The following is a 17,310-nucleotide window of genomic DNA, read 5'->3' as shown; positions in this document are numbered from 1 at the left end:
TACATTTATATATATATTTTATTTTATCGAAGATCATCATCAAAATCACTACCACCAATATCAATATCTTCATCCTCATCCTCATCATCTTGTTCTTGTTCTTGTTCTTGCTCTTGCTCTTGCTCTTGCTTTGTGCTTGATGTTTGATGAGGTGTTGATTTTTGATTTACAGGAGGTTTATGTTCTACAACGACATGATTCATTTCTTCTTCTTCGTCTTCATCTTCCTCTTCTTCCTCTTTCTTCTTTTTACCAGTTGCCTGTTTAGCTGGAGTCTGTTTCTTCGTTTGTGATGATTTTGATTTTATGCTAGGCGTAGGCTTTTTACGTGCCGCTACATGAGAAGACTTGCTTGATTTAGGCACAGGTTCAGATATTTCTTCTTTTTCTGATTTTGTGTCTGTCAATGAACTTCGTCTTCGCTTCTTTTGTAAATCGCGAGGGTGTATGTGCAACGGTTGCTTATTCGTCACTCGACTAAGGATTTCCTGTAAATCAATGGCTGTCTTTGATGGTGTCTTCTTTTTCTTATTATCATCGGCTGTTGATTCAGCATCACTTTCTTCATCATTGGAGGAAGCAACAGAGGAATCGCTTGTGTTGACAATGTCCACTTCGCTCTCTTCTTTTTCTTCATGGGCTGTCTGTTTGGGACTGGTCACTTTATCGTCTTTATCGTGTACTTCATATCTGCCCAACAAAGGTTCTCTAGGCGTATTGATCAATCCATTCGATTTAAGTGCTTTATGAGGATGTGTAAGAAGCAACTCCTGTAACTGAGTTGCTGCTGCCATGCTGCCACTTGAAGATGCTTGACGAGAGATAGGAGGTACTACAAACCCATTCTTTGTATCTGAAGTGGATCGTAAAGCAGCCAAAGCCAAAGCAGTAAGCCGACTGTCCCTTGTCGGTTTCCGAGGTGTGATCTGGATAGGCAAAGGCGAAGGAAAGAATTGTTCAATCGAGTCTTCAAGAAAATGACCTAATTTATGCTGAATCGAACATGTCACGGCTAATTCTTGTGCACGGCGTAAAGGAATCCAGGTACCAAACAAAGCACTTTTCTTTTTAGGCATGCGAATACGTTCCATTTCAAAACTGAGGATCATGCTGCGTTCACTTTCGGTCTCAATACCGCCTGCTGTTAACAAGACAGTACCGTTAATGAAGCCTGTATCGACACGACGCATGATACGGTATTCAGGTGTATGTTCTGTCTTGGACAACACGGCCACACAGACAGCAATATGGTCAATCAGTGTGATGTACATGGGTGGGTTCATGGTCGTCAGTGTGTGCACGATGGGCTCCGTACTGCCTGCAGTCAGAGAAGGACTATGGGGGTTGGGGAATTCAGTCGTTGTAGGCGATAATAGAGGTGGTGTTGCTGTGCCTGTGAGGGCTGTATTAATTGATGGAGGAGGAGGTGCTTGTGGTGGTTTAGGTGGTGATGATGATGATGATGGGTCCTTTTTAATAAAAGCTTCAAGAGCAGGAAATCGAGTCAAAATAGACTTTAGATCTGCACTATGATTGGATGAATTCGATGCATTGTTTGTGTTGGCTGATTTGGCTAAGGATTGCATATAAGCTGCCATCGTCTTGGCCAAATCAAACGTAGGTGACAAATGCTGTAAACTGGGAATATTGGATGTCATTTGTTGTAATGCAGACAAATTAAGGTTTTGAATGTTCATGGATTTTAAGATTTCAGCTGCAGTTAGTGTGGTAGGTGTAGCAGGTAAAATATCAGCTACTTTTTTAGGTGCCACAGGTTGCTGTTGTTGCTGCTGCTGCGGTGGAGGTGGTGGAGTTGGAGGTGATGTTGTTGTTTGTTGTGACACAAGGAGGGGTAAAGTTTCCTTCTTTTCGTCTTCTTCAAACTTTACAAAATCTTCACTGTTTTCTACATCCATCAGCGTAGATACTTGTTGAGAAGATGTTTCTTTCTTTTTCTCCTGAGAGGGAGGAGTAGGAGCAGGTTCTGCTTTGATTTCCTGGTTTTTCTCTGTTTTAGGCTCGGTTTCAGGCTCTGGTTCTTCTTCTATTTTATCAGCAACACCTCTTGCTGCACTTGCCAACAAGACTTTTTGTAACAAAGATTTGTCATTTGGGCCCAACATGGTAGAAGAGAAACTTTTGCGTTGAGGGCGATTTGAACTTGTACCGGTGCTTGCAAAATAATCATCTAGCTCAGACACAGAGACAGATTCAGGTGTAGCAATGTTGAATGGAATGTCATGAGCTGTTGAAGAGTCATGTACAAACACATTATCAAAGTCGTGTTCGAAACTGAAAGGTGTCCAAAGTTCTTGGTCACCTGTAAATCCACTGCTGAATGAAAACGAAGGTTTTCTAGGTTGTAGACCAGGATTTTCTTGAGGCACAGCGAGTTTAGAAGACGTTGTTTTAGAGGGTGAAGAAGAAGACGGAGGAGGAGGAGGAGAAGGTGTATGGGTTTCTTCAGGCAATTGGATAGTGGGTGTATTAGAATGAGTAGTACTTTTGGGTGATGATGATGGCGATGATGATGATGATGGCTTCTTAATGTCTATGATATGCTGTGATTTTGGTAGTGAAGTAGACTGTCTTCGAGATAGACGTCTTGCAGTAGAAGGATGTAATTCAATATCATCCTCAGTTCCTTTAAGCATCTCTTCATGATAATCTGAATGCTCTCCTTCACTTTCATCTTCATCATCGTCGTTATTTTTCATCAAATGTGGCGGTGAAGTGATTGATTCGTGTGATGTATAGATGTTTGTTTTATGTCGTTTTTGTTGATGTTCTTCTTCACTATCATCATCGCCTTCTTCTTCGCGCTCATCATCGCTTGCTTTCAATGATCGTAAAGAACGTTTTATCTTGGGAGGAATACGTCGTGTTTTACTATTGGTACGCAAAGGATTGGGTCGTTCGTCTTCTTCCTCTTGTGCAGTTGTATCATTGTTTGTCTTAGAGACAGATTCGGTTGCTAAAGAATAGTTTATCTTTCGAGAGTGATTCTGATCTACGTGTTTAGCTAATAAAGGTGCTCTCGGTGGATTATGTTCAGCCGCTCTTTTGAAATGTTGAGAAATACGTGAAGAAACAGTAGCAAAAGGTGTAGCGCCACTACAGCAGACGTGTTAATCAATCATGCTACTCTATGCTGACTTACCCTAGTGTCGCGTATTTGTGTTTGACAATGATATTGGCTAGTTCTTTGGGTGAACTGGGCTTATTTCCCATTTTCAACAAGGCTTTTAAAATGGCAGTGAAGACTTTGTCTTTGGCATCGTCGGGATGAATAGAAACAGGCAGACCGCCTCCTTGTCGTTGTGGCTGTTTCTGTTGTGTGTTGTCATGACTTGTTGCTTTTTGTGCCATTGTCATTAATAAATAATGAGATAAAGAGCCCTTAAAGAAAAGAAATAGGGTATTATGATAAATGACAAGGAAAAAAAAAAGAAAGAGAGAAAAAAAAAGAGAGAGGAGAGAAGTGAATAATAAAACTGGGGGAGGTGATTTGAAACGGACTTTAAATTTGACAGGCAGACAGACAACTTACTTTTTCTGACAATAATGCCATGGAATCAAAAAAGACATGGATCAATGAGGAAATAAAGAAAACAAAAAAGGAAGAGAAGCTATTTGTTATGATATACTAGAATATATCTAGTCTATTTATACAACGTATACATTGACTCATACAAAAAAAAAATATTCACTGAATGTCAAGTCTTGTTGTCATTTTACACATATAGAATGACACGAAACCCAAAAACAGTAAACTTGCTTTTAAATTCAGATTTCCTTTTTATTTTTATTTTTTTCGTCTTTCTTTGATGCCTCTGTTAAACAAGAATAGTTCGCTTGATGCAGATTTTTATAGGCTTGATTTAAAAATGCAGAGAAGCCTAGAAGGCTTGACTAAAATTACAGAGCAATTAAATATCAAGACAACTCTTGAGCAACAACCACCTGCTTTACTCGATCTAAAGCCCTTAGAGCAAGAGAAACTCTCTCTTGAGATGGAGTTGAAAAAGAACAAGGAACTACTAGAACAAGAAAGGGATAGACAACAACGTTTAGAAAAAGAAAAAGAAGCTTTGGCTCGAAAATTAGAAGTGTCTGAAGCAAAACAAAGGCAAGATAATAAGTGGCAGCAACAAATCAAACAACTAGAGCAACAATACGCTCAACTGACAGAAAAGAACCAATCTTTAGTTGCAACAATAGAACAACTCGAAGAACATGCTCAAAAAGAAGTGCAAAGAAAAGAGCAGCATGAACTCTTGTTACGAGAGAATGCAGAGGAATTAAAAGCCACAACTGAAGGCATTTTAGAACGAGACCAAAAGATAGAAGAATTACAAGAGAACCTAAAATACGTACAACAAATCCTGGAAGAAAAAGATGAGCTATTAGAGAAATGTGTGACAAAAGCACAATTGGATTCTGAACAGTATGATCGTCTTCAAGATAGACTAGAACAATTGGAAGCAGAGAACATAGAATTAAAACAAAGACTAAAAAAGAACATAGCTTCACCTATTGAGCAAGAAGAAACAGAGGGAATGGAACAGTTAAAACAAGAGTTGGCTACATGTCAACAGCAACTTTTACAAAAAACATCTCAAAACAAAGAACTCGAAAGTGCAATGGAGCGCGCAAATGATCACTGTGAGATATTGAGAACAAGCTTAAATGAATCGAGAGAAGAATCATCCAATAGATACCACAAAATGATTAGTTATTTAGAAGAAATACGTTTACTGAAGCATGAATTAAGTACATATAAAAATCAATAATAAACAATTTCCTTGTCAATATCTTCTTGTTCTCTTCTTTGGTGTGGGTGGCTCAAGAGTTGACTCAATGCCTTTGCCAGATCGTCTTTACCTTGCCACAAACCTGCTTCATAGTACCAACCTGGTACAATATCGCTATCCAAACTACTCCAAAAATCATAAACAGATTGCATTGATTCAGATAGTTTTCTATCATGCAAAAACAAGACATCCAATACAAAATTAGGCGAATCGCGAATATGCTGGTAGTCATGAGCTGGTTCAGGCACAATAGAATCTCTGTTATAGACAAGAATAACCTGTGTAAAATAAATATCATCATCAATATCAATATGCATAGACAAGGTGTCAAATATAGACTGTGTATCTATTATGTATAGGTTAACATTTTCGTCTTTCAATAGAGTGTATATACCTAATCTATCATAGTGCTCTGTTACGGATTGATCTAAGGAATCAATGGCTCGATAGATTGTGTTGATATCATTTGTGAAGTTCACTAGCTATAGAATTGCACGTAAATACAGGCATGTTTGGGTCCTTATGGACATACCCATTTTGCTTTCGTTGTAAGTAGCATCAATGCGTATTCATCTTTTGTGTTTTCAATCAAGGTATTTGTCTTTAAAAATCTTTTTAAAAATCGCTGTAATGTTTCTAGACGCGTACTATAATACAAATTGGTGTCTTTTTTGCCTGCATTTAAAGAAGCTCGAAGCAAAGTCAGCATCTCAGAAGAACTATCAATACAAAAAACCTTGGACAAATGAATATGTATTTGAATAAACAGAACAAGGCTTACGATTCGCTTGGGCCTGATTCCTTTTGAATCTAAAGTTGAAGTAGCATCGCCTTGCATTTGTATATGGACTACAAATTCACTCGAATAAAAATAAAAATAAAGAGGCTTTTTTTTGCATGAATGGATATTTATTTTAGCTTCAAGATTTATTATTACATAATTAGAAGAGTTTGATTTAAAGAGAAAAGGAGGCAGTTTGACGAATATCACGACTAGAAGCGCCAACATGAATAGAGAACTTGCCAGAAGGAATAACCCAAGAAGCTGAATCAACATCCCAGATACTGAGTTCAGTCTTACTAAGTTCAAATTTAACTGTTTCTGAGGAATCTTTCTTCAAAAAGACTTTTTCAAAACCACGAAGGTTCTTGGGGGGTTCACCAGCACTATCAGGGAATTGAAGATAGACTTGAACGATTTCAGCACCAGGAACAGGACCTGCATTCTTGACCTTGACGGACACATTGACCTTGGCTTCTTTATCTGACTTGGTAGCCTTGGCTCTCAAGTTGCTGTATTCAAACTTGGTGTAGGACAAACCATGACCGAAAGCGAACAAAGGTTCAATACCAGCTTGGTCAAAGTGCTTGTAGCCAACATTCAATTGTTCAGAGTAGGAAATGTTGAAGTTAGGATCAGGCTTGACATTATAGTCTGAATCTTGCTTGGCAATGGTGTAAGGAAGACGACCAGATGGATTGACAGCACCAGTGACAATATCAGCAAGAGCGTTACCAGATTCTTGACCAGCAAGACCAGGCCAGAGAACAGCCTTGATGTTAGGGTGGCTGATCCAAGGCATAAGAACAGCACCCACAGAGTTAATAACGACAATAGTGTTCTTGTTAGCATCAGCAACAGCTTTGATCTGTAGAAAAAAAAATGAGCAAGAAAAAAATCTATACAATGAAAGAAAGACTTACCAAGTTATCACCATTGTTCCATAAACTAAGGTTGTTACGATCACCAACATTACCATCAAATACAATGTACTCTTCACCAGAAGTAGCAGCAGAGAATACAAAAGCAACTTCAGCATCCTTGGCAGCATTAGCAGCAGCATCAAGATCCCAATCATTATCTGAAGACTTGATGGCAACATCCTTTCCAAAAGCATCAGAGAGACCAGTAAGAGGCTACACAAAACTGTTATTTATCTTTCGCTTTGTTTGAATATACTTGCATCAATCAAGTAAGGGAAATCAGCAGTACCAGAACCCCAACCTTGAGCAAGGTGACCAATCAAACAACCATGATCTTCACAACTGTTAATGCCACTATTTTTTTTTAAAAAAAAAGTAGTAAGCAATCTATTTCAATCATAACCTTTTTCCTTACTTAGGGTTCTTTTTGATGCCACTACCAATAAGGGCAGCACTTTTGATCTTCTTTTTGTCAATAGGTAAAACACCATCGTTTTTTAAAAGTACAGTGGAAGCAGCAGCCATTTCACGAGCTAACTTGTAATGATCTCCTTGAACATCAACAAAAGGTTCTTGGTCACGGTGAAAACCATTGATACGGGTCTCAGGGAAGTCTTTATCTTGACCCATCTTGTACCAGGCAGCAACGATACGCAAAGCCATATCAGTCACACGTTCTTCCTTGACTTCCTTGTTCTTGACAGCCAAAGTCAAATTAGCACCAAAATAAGAGTCGTGGGATTCAAATTCAATGTCACCAGGCATGGTCATGTCCAAACCGCCATTAGCAGCCTTGGCCGTGGAGTGAGTGGCAGCCCAGTCAGATTGCACAAAACCCTTGAATCCAAGTTCACCCTTCAAGACTTGGTTCAATGAATAATCGTCTTCACAGGCCCATGTACCATTCAATTGGTTGTAACTACACATCACAGAGCCAACACCAGCTTCTACAGCACGAGCAAAAGGCCAAAGATAGACTTCATGGAAGGTACGAGAATCAGCATTGGAGCTGGAAGCTTTTCTGTTGAGTTCTTGGTCATTGAGGATAAAGTGCTTGACGGTAGCAATCACACCTTCTTCTTGAATACCCTTAATGGTCTCTGCAGCCATGACACCTTGTAAATAAGGATCTTCGCCTCCAGATTCCCAGCCACGACCACCTTCAGGTGATCTCATAAAGTTGACAGCAGGACCTAATTGAATATGAACACCTTTGCCATGAAATTCTTGACCCATATAATGACCACGAGCAAGGATAGCTTCCTTGTCAAAAGAGGCAGCAGCATTGATACCAGAAACACCAGAGGTAACATTACTAGCCCATCGCATACCTAGAGGAGCATCTTGCAAACAAAGGGCAGGGAAAGCAGGTTCTGAAACAGGGTAGGTGTTACCGACACAAAGACCGCCTTTCCATCCAACACCAGTTGTGATATTAACCTTTGCTTCAAGGGACATTTTATCAACAAGAGCATGAGCTTTTTCGTATGCTTCATCCCATGATAGTACGTTGACTTTGGCGTCGGCAATGCCACCGAGTAACAAGAGAGCTGCAGCAGAGGCAGTAAGAGAAAGAAAACGCATTTGAAAGTTTGATTTGTAAAGAATCAAGATCATTTTTTGGGTCTTCTTGCTTTGCTTTTATATATTATGGATTGTGAACACTAAATTTTTTGTACTTTTCCCAAAGATTCAGTTTGCTCTTTTACCGCTATAACCAACAGAACACTCCTTTTTTTTGTCCTGATTTTCTTTTAAGGTTTGCGTCATGTTCCCGAAGATGCTGAATTGTGTGGAGAACACACAGCAAGCGGAATTTTTTTTTTTTTAGTTATTTCTCATGGTATGGTCGTACGTTCCTTTTGCCTCTCAGGGTAAAGTCCACATTTGCTTAAAAAACATGATTATGTAATAGAATTCAACTGCCTTTACTATGGTAAATTCTACTGCACATCTTTATTCAATGCTTTTGTTTTTTTTTTTTGTACATGTTTATCTTGTTCAGAAATTCAAAACAACGCTCTTTTGAAAAAGAAATGAAGGCATTGCATCTGACCATAAATATGTTTTGAAAAGGATGGGAATAAATCCCGTACTGAGAGAAATTGAATAAACTGGGATTTTACATTCATGTCACTAGCAAAATCCCTGTTGCCCAAATGATTCAGTGTATCCTGAACAGGCCCAGCCAGAAAAGAAAGATTCAGTCTAATAACTCTTGCATGATTTAAGGCAATCGTTCCGGTTCCTGTTGCATAAATTTCTGAATATAGATCTGTGTGCTGATAATGAAGTAATCTCCTCTGGTAGGACATTGATGAATAAAATAGCATCTAGTGCAACAATTGTATTTTATTCGAATAGCCTGATATTAGCAGAAATGATGGCAATGAGCTGTATACTTTCAAGTTACTTCCTTTCAATCTATTTTATTCCATAAAATACATTGGCTGAGAGAAAAAAAAAGCTAGGCAATGGTTAATGTTAAGCCAGATTATAGCCCATAATATTTAACCTTCCCCACTGTTTTTTATTATTTTTGGATCCAGTTACTTTGAGGCAATTCACCTGACCCTAAAGGACACAAAGGCCTGCTTTTTGATGCTTAAGTAATGATTCCAGTCATTCTTCCCTCGGAATGATCAACTTTGGAAACCACAAATCTAGTGAGAACTTTCCTTTAAAAGTGATGTTCCTTATACCGTCTATTCCAAGCATCAACAAAAAAAAAGAAGGAAGATTAGGTCCATGATAATTGTGTCTCTCCCATCATTTAGGCAACAAACACACATACACACATACACATACACACTTGTCTTACAATATATTCGCAATTAGGCAGCTGAGAATCAAACAAGTGTAAAAGGTACAACCTTTGTTCTCTCACTTTGCTTGAATATGTCTGAACAACGATTTTGGACCGGAAATGATGGAAAATATAAAGTGCAAGCCTCCTATGTATGTTTGTTTCAAGATAAAAAAGTCAAGCTGAAAAAACCCAACGGTTCCTTTATTGCACTTCCACTTAGTTTGTTATGCCCTGAGGACATTGCCTTCATCGCAACACAATCGCCACTGCCCACTCGAGATTCCACACAAAGACCCGGTATTCTACCAATACAGAATAATATATATAGCGAGCCTTTTGAATCCTCAACCATTTCTACTGATACTCGAGAAACAATACTACAACAAGAAAGACCTATGATGCGCCAAATCGCGTCTCTACAAAGTGTAAGACATATCAGCAAAGACGAATCCTCTCAAATGATCCCAAAACAGTCTCTGTCTTCTATGGCGGACCAATTCAAGCACCAGACATATCTGTCTACACCAACACTTACTCTTCAACGTTTAGCTCAATTACCAAATAGAGCTATCATATTGGTTGGATCTTACTTGGATGTTCGTTCTCGGTTTCGATTTGCTACTGTTGCTCGTCAATTTTATCCAATTTTACACAAAGCTGAAGTCTGGGAAACAGTATTTTTCTATGCATCAGATCATTACATGATTGATGACAAATTTTTGCAAGGGCTCATTGACTTTTTAGAACGCTGTCAGTTGCAGAATGTAGTCAAACATATCAATCTTGACAGAACAGCCATCACATCCTCCAGTTTTATTTTACTCATCAAACACTTTCAATATCTCGAGACAATATCCATACAGTCTTGTTGGAGCTTAATGACTTTTCCATTAGCAGTTCAGTTAATAGAATTGGCCAAACAGCCTCGTTCCATCGCATTGTCTCGAGTCACGGTAGGTAAAGTACTTCATCGAGGACAGACACATCAACAGCTGGATAGTAAATCCTTTGGACAAGACATCTGGTATATTCATACTGCGTTAAATAAACTAGCGAATAGGAATGTCCTATTTGATGTTGTTCTATGTGGTACTTGTCATCTTGGTGCTGCTTCTCAAACCTTTCGATGTGCTTCTTGTGGTGTTTTGCCTCTAGAGAAATGCATTGCTTGTGCTCCTCGATGCGATAGGTATCTATTTATAAAATATATATTTCTTTTTCTAACCTCTTAGTAGATGCGGAAACCGATCTTGTGGATTGTCCGTTTGCATTAACCCTAAACTCAAAATACAAATCGCTCGCTGTGGTCGTTGCGAACAAACATTGGCATTATGTAATGATGAGCGTAGTAAAGCTTGCCAAGAAGCACGGAAGCCATGTAGTCATTGTCATCGTCTTTACCACACACAATGTCGTACAATAGATGGATTTTATATATCGAATCAATGTACTACCTGTGGTACAGTAGTCTGTCCCCACTGTGAGCTTAAAGGCTGCCAAGGCAGCTGCCATGGTCAATGGTGTCAAAAATGTCTACTAAATGCCCATCTTCATCACTGCAAATGTATTGTTCTTCAAGGCAGATCATCAAGCAAAAGCCTGACAAAGAAAGATGTTTGCAACAAGTGTCAAAAGACATGTAGCCAATGTGGTATTAGCCATTTCTGTAGTCGGTGTTTACAGTTACATTTAGAAAAATGTCGTTAATAAACGAACAATAAGCATCTTATTTTTATACACGGTCCAGAATTTTAGCTCCTTTCCCATTGAGCAAATGGTGCTTGAAGCATAAATGAAAGGGATCTACTATTCAATCTCCGTAATTAGGTGGGCGGGTAGGGGGTGGGGCTTCAGTTATGCTTAAGAGGTTTTAAGGGTGCTGTAGTGTCGTAGCAGTCTTGGCATTAAAAGCAACCGTGTTTTTTGCCAGTGTTGTTTCTTATTTTACATGGACTGGGCTTTTTTTTATCTTCATTTATATGTCATAGTTTGCCTCATAATTACTTTTCGGGTTGGATCCTTTTTAGCAATTGTTGATTTTAGTAGCTTCGGTGTTTTAGGAGAATGTAATGTGAAGGATTATTGTTAGTTAGGACTATATCTTGAAGGTGGGTGTTCCTGATAACAAGGGCCACACTTTGATTTACTTTGTTTCACTGTGATGACCGTTTTGCATACATGTTCTTTTGAAGCGATTTTTCTCTCTTATATAAACACTACATGCTCTTAAGAGTCATTGTAAGGCCTTTGTACAACAATTTATCACGTATATTAACCCGGGAAAAATTATACCTTGTGTCTGAAACGGGCAATTGATCTCTGATTGGACCTGGAATGCTTAAAACAATTACATTGTTCTTAATTTGGTCAATCGTAATTCTAGTCAAATTAAGCTCATGAATACAAACACAATACAAATATTTATTAAAACAAAGAATTTGACAAGATAAATTATTGTTATTATTTTATTAAGTGATTATATGGCTTATTTACAATTATACAAGGAATTTACATAAAATATACATCATATTAAACAGTGGCTGTTGAGTTGGGTTGGATGGAGTTTTCATTTGATCGTGTGGTAATCAGGGCCGAGACAGTATTGTCAAGTAAGGTAGAGACCACATTCAAGTCTGTTCTAGACTGAGACGTTTGTTCTTGTAACAGTAAGACTGCTCTTGTAAGATCTAGAAAGATTTCCATTTGAAACTCGATTTCTTCCAACCACATTTGCCAGCAATATTGAGTTGCATGGTTTTTGAGTGATTCATAAAGTGCCACTTGGTCTTCTTTTTGTATCTTGCGAGTATATCTTGTTCTCTTTTTGCGAGGATAATCATCTTCTGATGAAGACGTCAGAAAAAAAAACTGGACACGCTGACGAGTGATGATGTCTAGGTCATTTGCAGACAGCAGGTCAGTTTGGACCAGTGTACCAATTAACCGAATAAGGATTCGAAAGTTGAGGCGTAAAAGTTGGTTGTGTTGGTGTATCGTAGATGCAACAGTTGCAGATCGCGCAGAGCCTGGAGATGTAATAAGCAGGAGGCTGCGTTTATGATGACTGTGATAGCGACTGGTCAAGTTGTCCAAATGTCGATTGATATGATTGACTAAAAGTCTGTGATGGATTTCTGTTGTAGGTTCAGTCTCAAACAATGCCATCATGGTAGGAAACATGGTGGTTAAAAAGTTGGTTATTAATCGACCCATACGAGTAGGGTGAAATTCTGACGAAAGCAAAGGGTAAGGTGCCTTGGTGTTGTTGTTGTAAGAAGAATGCTTTGGAACAATGTCTAATAAAGGGTCAAGAAACACATGATCAATAATGATGCCAAGTGTCTTGTCCAGAAGGAAATCTAGACTATGCTGCCAATTTTTAAGTGGTGTTCTATCGTAAATCTCGACAACAAGTCTATTGGCTACGCTTTGAATGATGGTATGATCAATGCTATTATTAGCTTTATAGCCGTGTCTGCTCACATAGGCTAGTGCTGCGTGGACTGTGAGTTCAAAAGCAGGAAGTTGTTTCTTTGATAAATCGATGCGGTATCGGTGCCAAATGATTTGATGGGCAATAGCTTTACAATGATGTGAACAAATGGCCAAATACCAAAGATCAGCAAAGCTTAAAAACTCGGCAATCTTTAATAAAACTTCAAGTGGTAAATGTAATAAATTAGGTGGCCTGTAACTAATGCCTGACATTTTGTTAAAATAAGAGGGAAAGAAAAAGAAAAAGAGAGAGAAAAGAAAAAAAACCTCATTATAAAAAGAAAGGAAGGGAGGAATTGTCGATCGCAATCGAGACCCTAAAAATGGAGTGTTCTGGGTTCTTTATTTCCCTTTCTCTCTCTCTCTCTCTCTCTTTCTTTCTGTACATTAGAAATCAGCAGCAAGTAAAACTTGACATCGACACATTACATTCATAATCAGACTAAACTCTAATTGGCAGGATACGATTGAGTCCAGAACACTTGTTATTTGCATCTTGTTACAAGGTTGCACGAAATTATCACTCTTTTATGGGTCTTTAAAGGTCTTCACCAACTTGTCATATTTGAAAATTACAACTGCCACTTTCTAAAACTCTATTTGTCACACTATGGAATTTCAGTTGACATTTTCCTTAAGAGGTGAGTTGCGATCACGTGATAGGAACTTTGTTTAAAGTGGACACTCCATCTTTTAGATGAAAGAAAAACATACTATCTTTAATTATTGATCTAGACATTACATAATATATACATTCTAATTTAATCAAAATAACGGGAACTGAGACACTAAAAATGACCGTTTATTAATGACTATCTAAAGGTTATTAATATTGACCCCACAACTACAAAAAACCATGGATCTGTCTAAAAAAAGAAAGGGAGCTTGTATATCGCGTTTATTTCGGAAAAGAACTTAGAAGAAAGCATTCAAAAATTCAGCCCTGAAAAAAATTCTTTAGCAACAACAGAGTTGAAATGATGATAAAGGAATATGCTTCCAAATCCATAATTCTTACAGGCAAAAGTTCCAATGTGATAAAAAGCAAAAACTGTGAAATTTTCAAGCCCAAAAAGCGTAGTTTCACATGACTGTAAGTTTGTAAAATGAATCACACAGAGCACATATTAGAAATAGACCATGGGGACAATTTTACTCGTACACAAATAGGAGAAGTATGGAATTTGTGCGTCATATCAGCCATCTAAATGAATGTCGATAAACAAACCAGCAAAGTAACATAAACACTGAAAGCCATGCTCACTAAAAATAGAGTGTATGGTTCAAGGTACCACAGGTAACAAGAGTCATTGTTGATGTGTAACTAAATATTTATTCGAAAAGAAAGCCAAGTAACGCACTGGCACAAACGAAATAAACTAGTCTTTTGTAACCTGGAAGCCATTTGTTTTAGAATGAAAGAAAAAGGCTTGCATCTCTATTCGATAAAAGAACTTTTTTGAATTATTTTATTTGAGATGGACATAATGTAATTATACAACTCTAGGATTTGTACAAACAAACGGTACATATGTATTTTATATAACGAACGAAAGAGAAACGATGATTAGCGTGTGTGTAAGTATATGTGTAAGTGTGTGTGTGTATGATGTGTGTATAATATTAGTAATAAAGTAATTTTTTAAGCTAAAAGCATATTTGGGATATGAGAATTGTCTGGTTTACCAAACATGTCTTCATTCATGTATTGTTGAGAAGAAGGTGTAGGTGGAGAGTGAACACTGGTAGAAACAGAAGAATCAAACGCTGTAGCTTGTTGACAAATAATATGTTGAATATCTTGTTCCATCACATTAGCTAAACTACGTGTCAATTCAAAGTCATACATGTAATTGATGGAATTCTTGATGACTTTAAGTGACCTTAATAGACCCATACGGCCTGTCTCATAACATTGGTCGTCTGTAGTATAGCTCAAAAGTTTACGGTAGACTACATTAGCAAACAAGAAACCCACCAAAGGAACATAACACTCTTGTCTTTGGTTTATCATAACCTCAAGAAGATGAGTAATGTTGTTTGCCGCATTAAGACTAGTCTCTAAACTTTGAATTGAAACAGGAGTACTGGGTACACGGTGCATCGGAATAAAGGCTTGGTAGAGAATGACTTGATTAATACTGTAGTGCAATCGCACAATATCAATACAGTGCCGCGAAAATGACTTCAAGTCAACCCTGTAATGTTTGTTTTCTTCTTGTACGTCAGTCTCTGAACAGCAGGGTGAATAAGCTGTATCTGTTGATTTCCATTCATCCGGCAACTCTTGATAGAATGTCTTGAGGGAGTTTTGCAACGAGAAAATATCTTGTAGCATAGATTCGCTTCGCTTGCTTGAACCATACAAGAGTGTGGCCATAGCTTGTTCACGAAGAACTTGTAGTCGAATCAGATAAACCCAGGCATTCCATACGTAATAGTCAGCAGCATCTTCATCGGATTTAGGTACAGGGAGTGTAGGTGGAATAGTCGATAGATGAGGTCTACACTGGCTCAGAACAGCAGGGCTAGAGCTTTCACCGCCCTGTAGAGCTTTGTACCAAGCATTACAATAATAGATTTGCCAGACCAACATGGCTTCATAGCGATTTAAAGTACGACTGGGATCATAGAGACCTAATTCTTGAGCCATGTTATAGGCTATCCATTCATAGAAATAAATAACGCCTGCATAGCCATTTTGATAATTGCAATAAGAAAGCAAGAAAGCAGCTTGACAGCTTTCGTAGCTGGGTTCATCAAAGCATTCTGATAATAGTTCACGGCCACGAAGACAATAAGCAATAGAGAGTGCTTTACCCATATTGTACTGTGGTGCTTCAAACGAAGGGCGCTTACTCCATAAATGCAATTGGAATGCATTACGAGCAGCCATTGCACATATGGCGTATATCAGTACAGTCGAAGGACGTCTGGAAACATCGGGATCTCTATAGCGAGTTAAAAATTCAGCCGTGTCTATAATCGGAAGACGCATGGATGAACAACAAGGTGTACGACAATAGAGGTCAATCAAGTTATCTGTCAATTCTTGCGTGATTTCAATGGGATAATCTTGTGGCATAGCATGGAGTGGATGGGCCCATGAGTTCCAAACAGCAAAACTCGATGAAGTATGAATAGAGCGTGCGTCATCAAACTCTAATATTGCTTCTTGTGTTTTATCCTCATCCTTGTGTTTGTCTTTGGAAACAGTAAAAGACCGTTTGAATTGGTCCACAAGTGTCGAAAAATCATGATAAGAGCTAACATTGCTTTCTACTGACAAGCCCTTTTTTGTTGTGGTGATTTTCCATGACGTTTGATGGATTGGCTTGATTCGAAGTGAATTATTGGCTCTGGCTGAAAAATCCCTTGTCTTTTGAGCAAAATCCTTGGCCATACGGTCAATGGAATCTTGCCATTGATCCATCACTTTATTCATTGTGTTTAAGACTTGAGACACATGATTGGCTTTTGGTTCTGTCTTTTTAAAATGACATTCGAAATTATTGGCTTCGCAACGACTACATTTTGGTAGTGATAAGTCGCATTGCTGAAGATCTTTAAAACATTTACTGCATGGATAAACAGAGAAATTACTTGTGGATGCTACTTTGGTACGACGAATACGTCTTTTGGGGCGTTCTTCTTCTTCTAGTTCATCATCTGAATAAGTTGAAATCATTGTGTCTTCAGTTAACCTGAGTCTTTCATTAAATTTCTTTATCCTGTCGCCTAGCGTTTCAGTTGCTTTTTGAAGTTTTTTGAGAGTAGGTGCTGCTTCCGGATAGACACAGGTGATACCTCTCCTATAACAACGGGAACAAGAGGGTTTTTCTCTGTCACAAGCATGTCTAAGCACAATGTATTAGTAGCTGAGCCATATTCATAAAAGAAAAAAAAAGCAGGCACCTGAATCCTCGGCAACGAAAACAAGCTGCTCCCAAGTTGGTTTGCTTTTCTCTTTCGTTCTCATTGCTTGAGTCTGACATGATGAGCTTATAGAAAAAAGAATAAACAAAAAGGAACTGTATTTCCAGTGCAACAAATTAGTGAAATTGAATCTCCATCTCAAGCCTATTATTTATCCAGCCAATCATGCCCTCTTTATTTATTGGCGCCATTTTTTTTTTTTGTACAGGTGATACAATTGACAAAGTATAATAGCCCACAAAAACACTCTCGTGTTTCAACAGCGTAAACAGCAATAGATAAAGTAATACAAGAATTTATTTGTCTTTTTTCTTCAAGTCTATTTTTGTATGACAATGCACAATGGCAGCTCAAAGTATGATCACTATCTTGAATTAGTCTAAAGTCAGTTTTGTTATCTCAAAACAGAAGCTACCACTTTTGCCATATTCAAATGGCTCGTAGAACCAAGCATGGATAGTACAGCTATGGCTTCATATTAGAGTATATAGACATACTATTCATATGGCCTTGTTTGTCAAGATAATACTAGTATTTGATTGGATGAGCATA

The 17,310-nt window shown here is 38.1% G+C and overlaps 7 protein-coding genes across 7 annotated transcripts; 2 read left to right on the top strand and 5 right to left on the bottom strand.

The window, feature by feature from the left end:
• Positions 1-23: 23 nt before the first annotated feature.
• B0P05DRAFT_635533 (uncharacterized protein) lies at positions 24-3,467 on the bottom strand (the record flags this gene model as incomplete). Its single annotated transcript, XM_051583595.1, has 2 exons — positions 3,161-3,467; positions 24-3,114 (listed from the first exon to the last, which is right to left on the bottom strand). The coding sequence occupies exons 1-2, from the start codon at positions 3,373-3,375 to the stop codon at positions 24-26; spliced, it is 3,306 nt and encodes a 1,101-aa protein (XP_051436945.1). The 5' UTR covers positions 3,376-3,467.
• Positions 3,468-3,829: 362 nt separating this feature from the next.
• Positions 3,830-4,800, top strand: B0P05DRAFT_532508 (uncharacterized protein). Its single transcript, XM_051577100.1, has one exon. The coding sequence runs from the start codon at positions 3,888-3,890 to the stop codon at positions 4,791-4,793; it is 906 nt and encodes a 301-aa protein (XP_051436944.1). The 5' UTR covers positions 3,830-3,887; the 3' UTR covers positions 4,794-4,800.
• On the bottom strand, positions 4,787-5,711 carry B0P05DRAFT_635531 (uncharacterized protein; the record flags this gene model as incomplete). The annotated part of the gene is made up of 4 exons (XM_051583594.1): positions 5,596-5,711; positions 5,347-5,550; positions 5,209-5,296; positions 4,787-5,160 (listed from the first exon to the last, which is right to left on the bottom strand). The coding sequence occupies exons 1-4, from the start codon at positions 5,650-5,652 to the stop codon at positions 4,787-4,789; spliced, it is 723 nt and encodes a 240-aa protein (XP_051436943.1). The 5' UTR covers positions 5,653-5,711.
• Positions 5,710-8,115, bottom strand: B0P05DRAFT_532501 (glycoside hydrolase superfamily). Its single transcript, XM_051577099.1, has 4 exons — positions 6,934-8,115; positions 6,779-6,872; positions 6,519-6,731; positions 5,710-6,463 (listed from the first exon to the last, which is right to left on the bottom strand). The coding sequence occupies exons 1-4, from the start codon at positions 8,100-8,102 to the stop codon at positions 5,771-5,773; spliced, it is 2,169 nt and encodes a 722-aa protein (XP_051436942.1). The 5' UTR covers positions 8,103-8,115; the 3' UTR covers positions 5,710-5,770.
• A 1,118-nt stretch (positions 8,116-9,233) lies between these two features.
• B0P05DRAFT_506198 (uncharacterized protein) lies at positions 9,234-11,068 on the top strand. Its single transcript, XM_051575532.1, has 2 exons — positions 9,234-10,516; positions 10,563-11,068. Exons 1-2 carry the CDS (start codon positions 9,417-9,419, stop codon positions 11,032-11,034), a joined length of 1,572 nt encoding a protein of 523 aa, XP_051436941.1. The 5' UTR covers positions 9,234-9,416; the 3' UTR covers positions 11,035-11,068.
• A 699-nt stretch (positions 11,069-11,767) lies between these two features.
• B0P05DRAFT_532498 (uncharacterized protein) lies at positions 11,768-13,079 on the bottom strand. Its single transcript, XM_051577098.1, has one exon. The coding sequence runs from the start codon at positions 13,033-13,035 to the stop codon at positions 11,857-11,859; it is 1,179 nt and encodes a 392-aa protein (XP_051436940.1). The 5' UTR covers positions 13,036-13,079; the 3' UTR covers positions 11,768-11,856.
• Positions 13,080-14,217: 1,138 nt separating this feature from the next.
• Positions 14,218-16,837, bottom strand: B0P05DRAFT_532495 (uncharacterized protein). The gene is made up of 2 exons (XM_051577097.1): positions 16,738-16,837; positions 14,218-16,679 (listed from the first exon to the last, which is right to left on the bottom strand). The coding sequence occupies exons 1-2, from the start codon at positions 16,815-16,817 to the stop codon at positions 14,465-14,467; spliced, it is 2,295 nt and encodes a 764-aa protein (XP_051436939.1). The 5' UTR covers positions 16,818-16,837; the 3' UTR covers positions 14,218-14,464.
• Positions 16,838-17,310: the final 473 nt, after the last annotated feature.

Source organism: Gilbertella persicaria (assembly GCF_025201335.1).
Source record: "Gilbertella persicaria strain CBS 190.32 chromosome Unknown B0P05scaffold_10, whole genome shotgun sequence".
Classification (NCBI taxonomy): domain Eukaryota; kingdom Fungi; phylum Mucoromycota; class Mucoromycetes; order Mucorales; family Choanephoraceae; genus Gilbertella; species Gilbertella persicaria.
The sequence above is the reverse complement of the archived record's forward strand: the minus strand, read 5'-3'. Positions and strand labels throughout refer to the sequence as shown.

Coding starts and splice junctions, on each gene's coding strand:
- B0P05DRAFT_532501 (XM_051577099.1), bottom strand. CDS start 8,102: ATGCGTTTTCTTTCTCTTACTGCCTCTGCTGCAGCTCTCTTGTTACTC. Junction 6,873..6,933: donor GGCATCAAAAAGAACCCTAA/GTAAGGAAAAAG, acceptor AAAAAAAAATAG/TGGCATTAACAGTTGTGAAG. Junction 6,732..6,778: donor ATTTCCCTTACTTGATTGAT/GCAAGTATATTC, acceptor AGTTTTGTGTAG/CCTCTTACTGGTCTCTCTGA.
- B0P05DRAFT_506198 (XM_051575532.1), top strand. CDS start 9,417: ATGTCTGAACAACGATTTTGGACCGGAAATGATGGAAAATATAAAGTG. Junction 10,517..10,562: donor TGTGCTCCTCGATGCGATAG/GTATCTATTTAT, acceptor ACCTCTTAGTAG/ATGCGGAAACCGATCTTGTG.
- B0P05DRAFT_532508 (XM_051577100.1), top strand. CDS start 3,888: ATGCAGAGAAGCCTAGAAGGCTTGACTAAAATTACAGAGCAATTAAAT.
- B0P05DRAFT_532498 (XM_051577098.1), bottom strand. CDS start 13,035: ATGTCAGGCATTAGTTACAGGCCACCTAATTTATTACATTTACCACTT.
- B0P05DRAFT_532495 (XM_051577097.1), bottom strand. CDS start 16,817: ATGTCAGACTCAAGCAATGAGAACGAAAGAGAAAAGCAAACCAACTTG. Junction 16,680..16,737: donor TTTCGTTGCCGAGGATTCAG/GTGCCTGCTTTT, acceptor CATTGTGCTTAG/ACATGCTTGTGACAGAGAAA.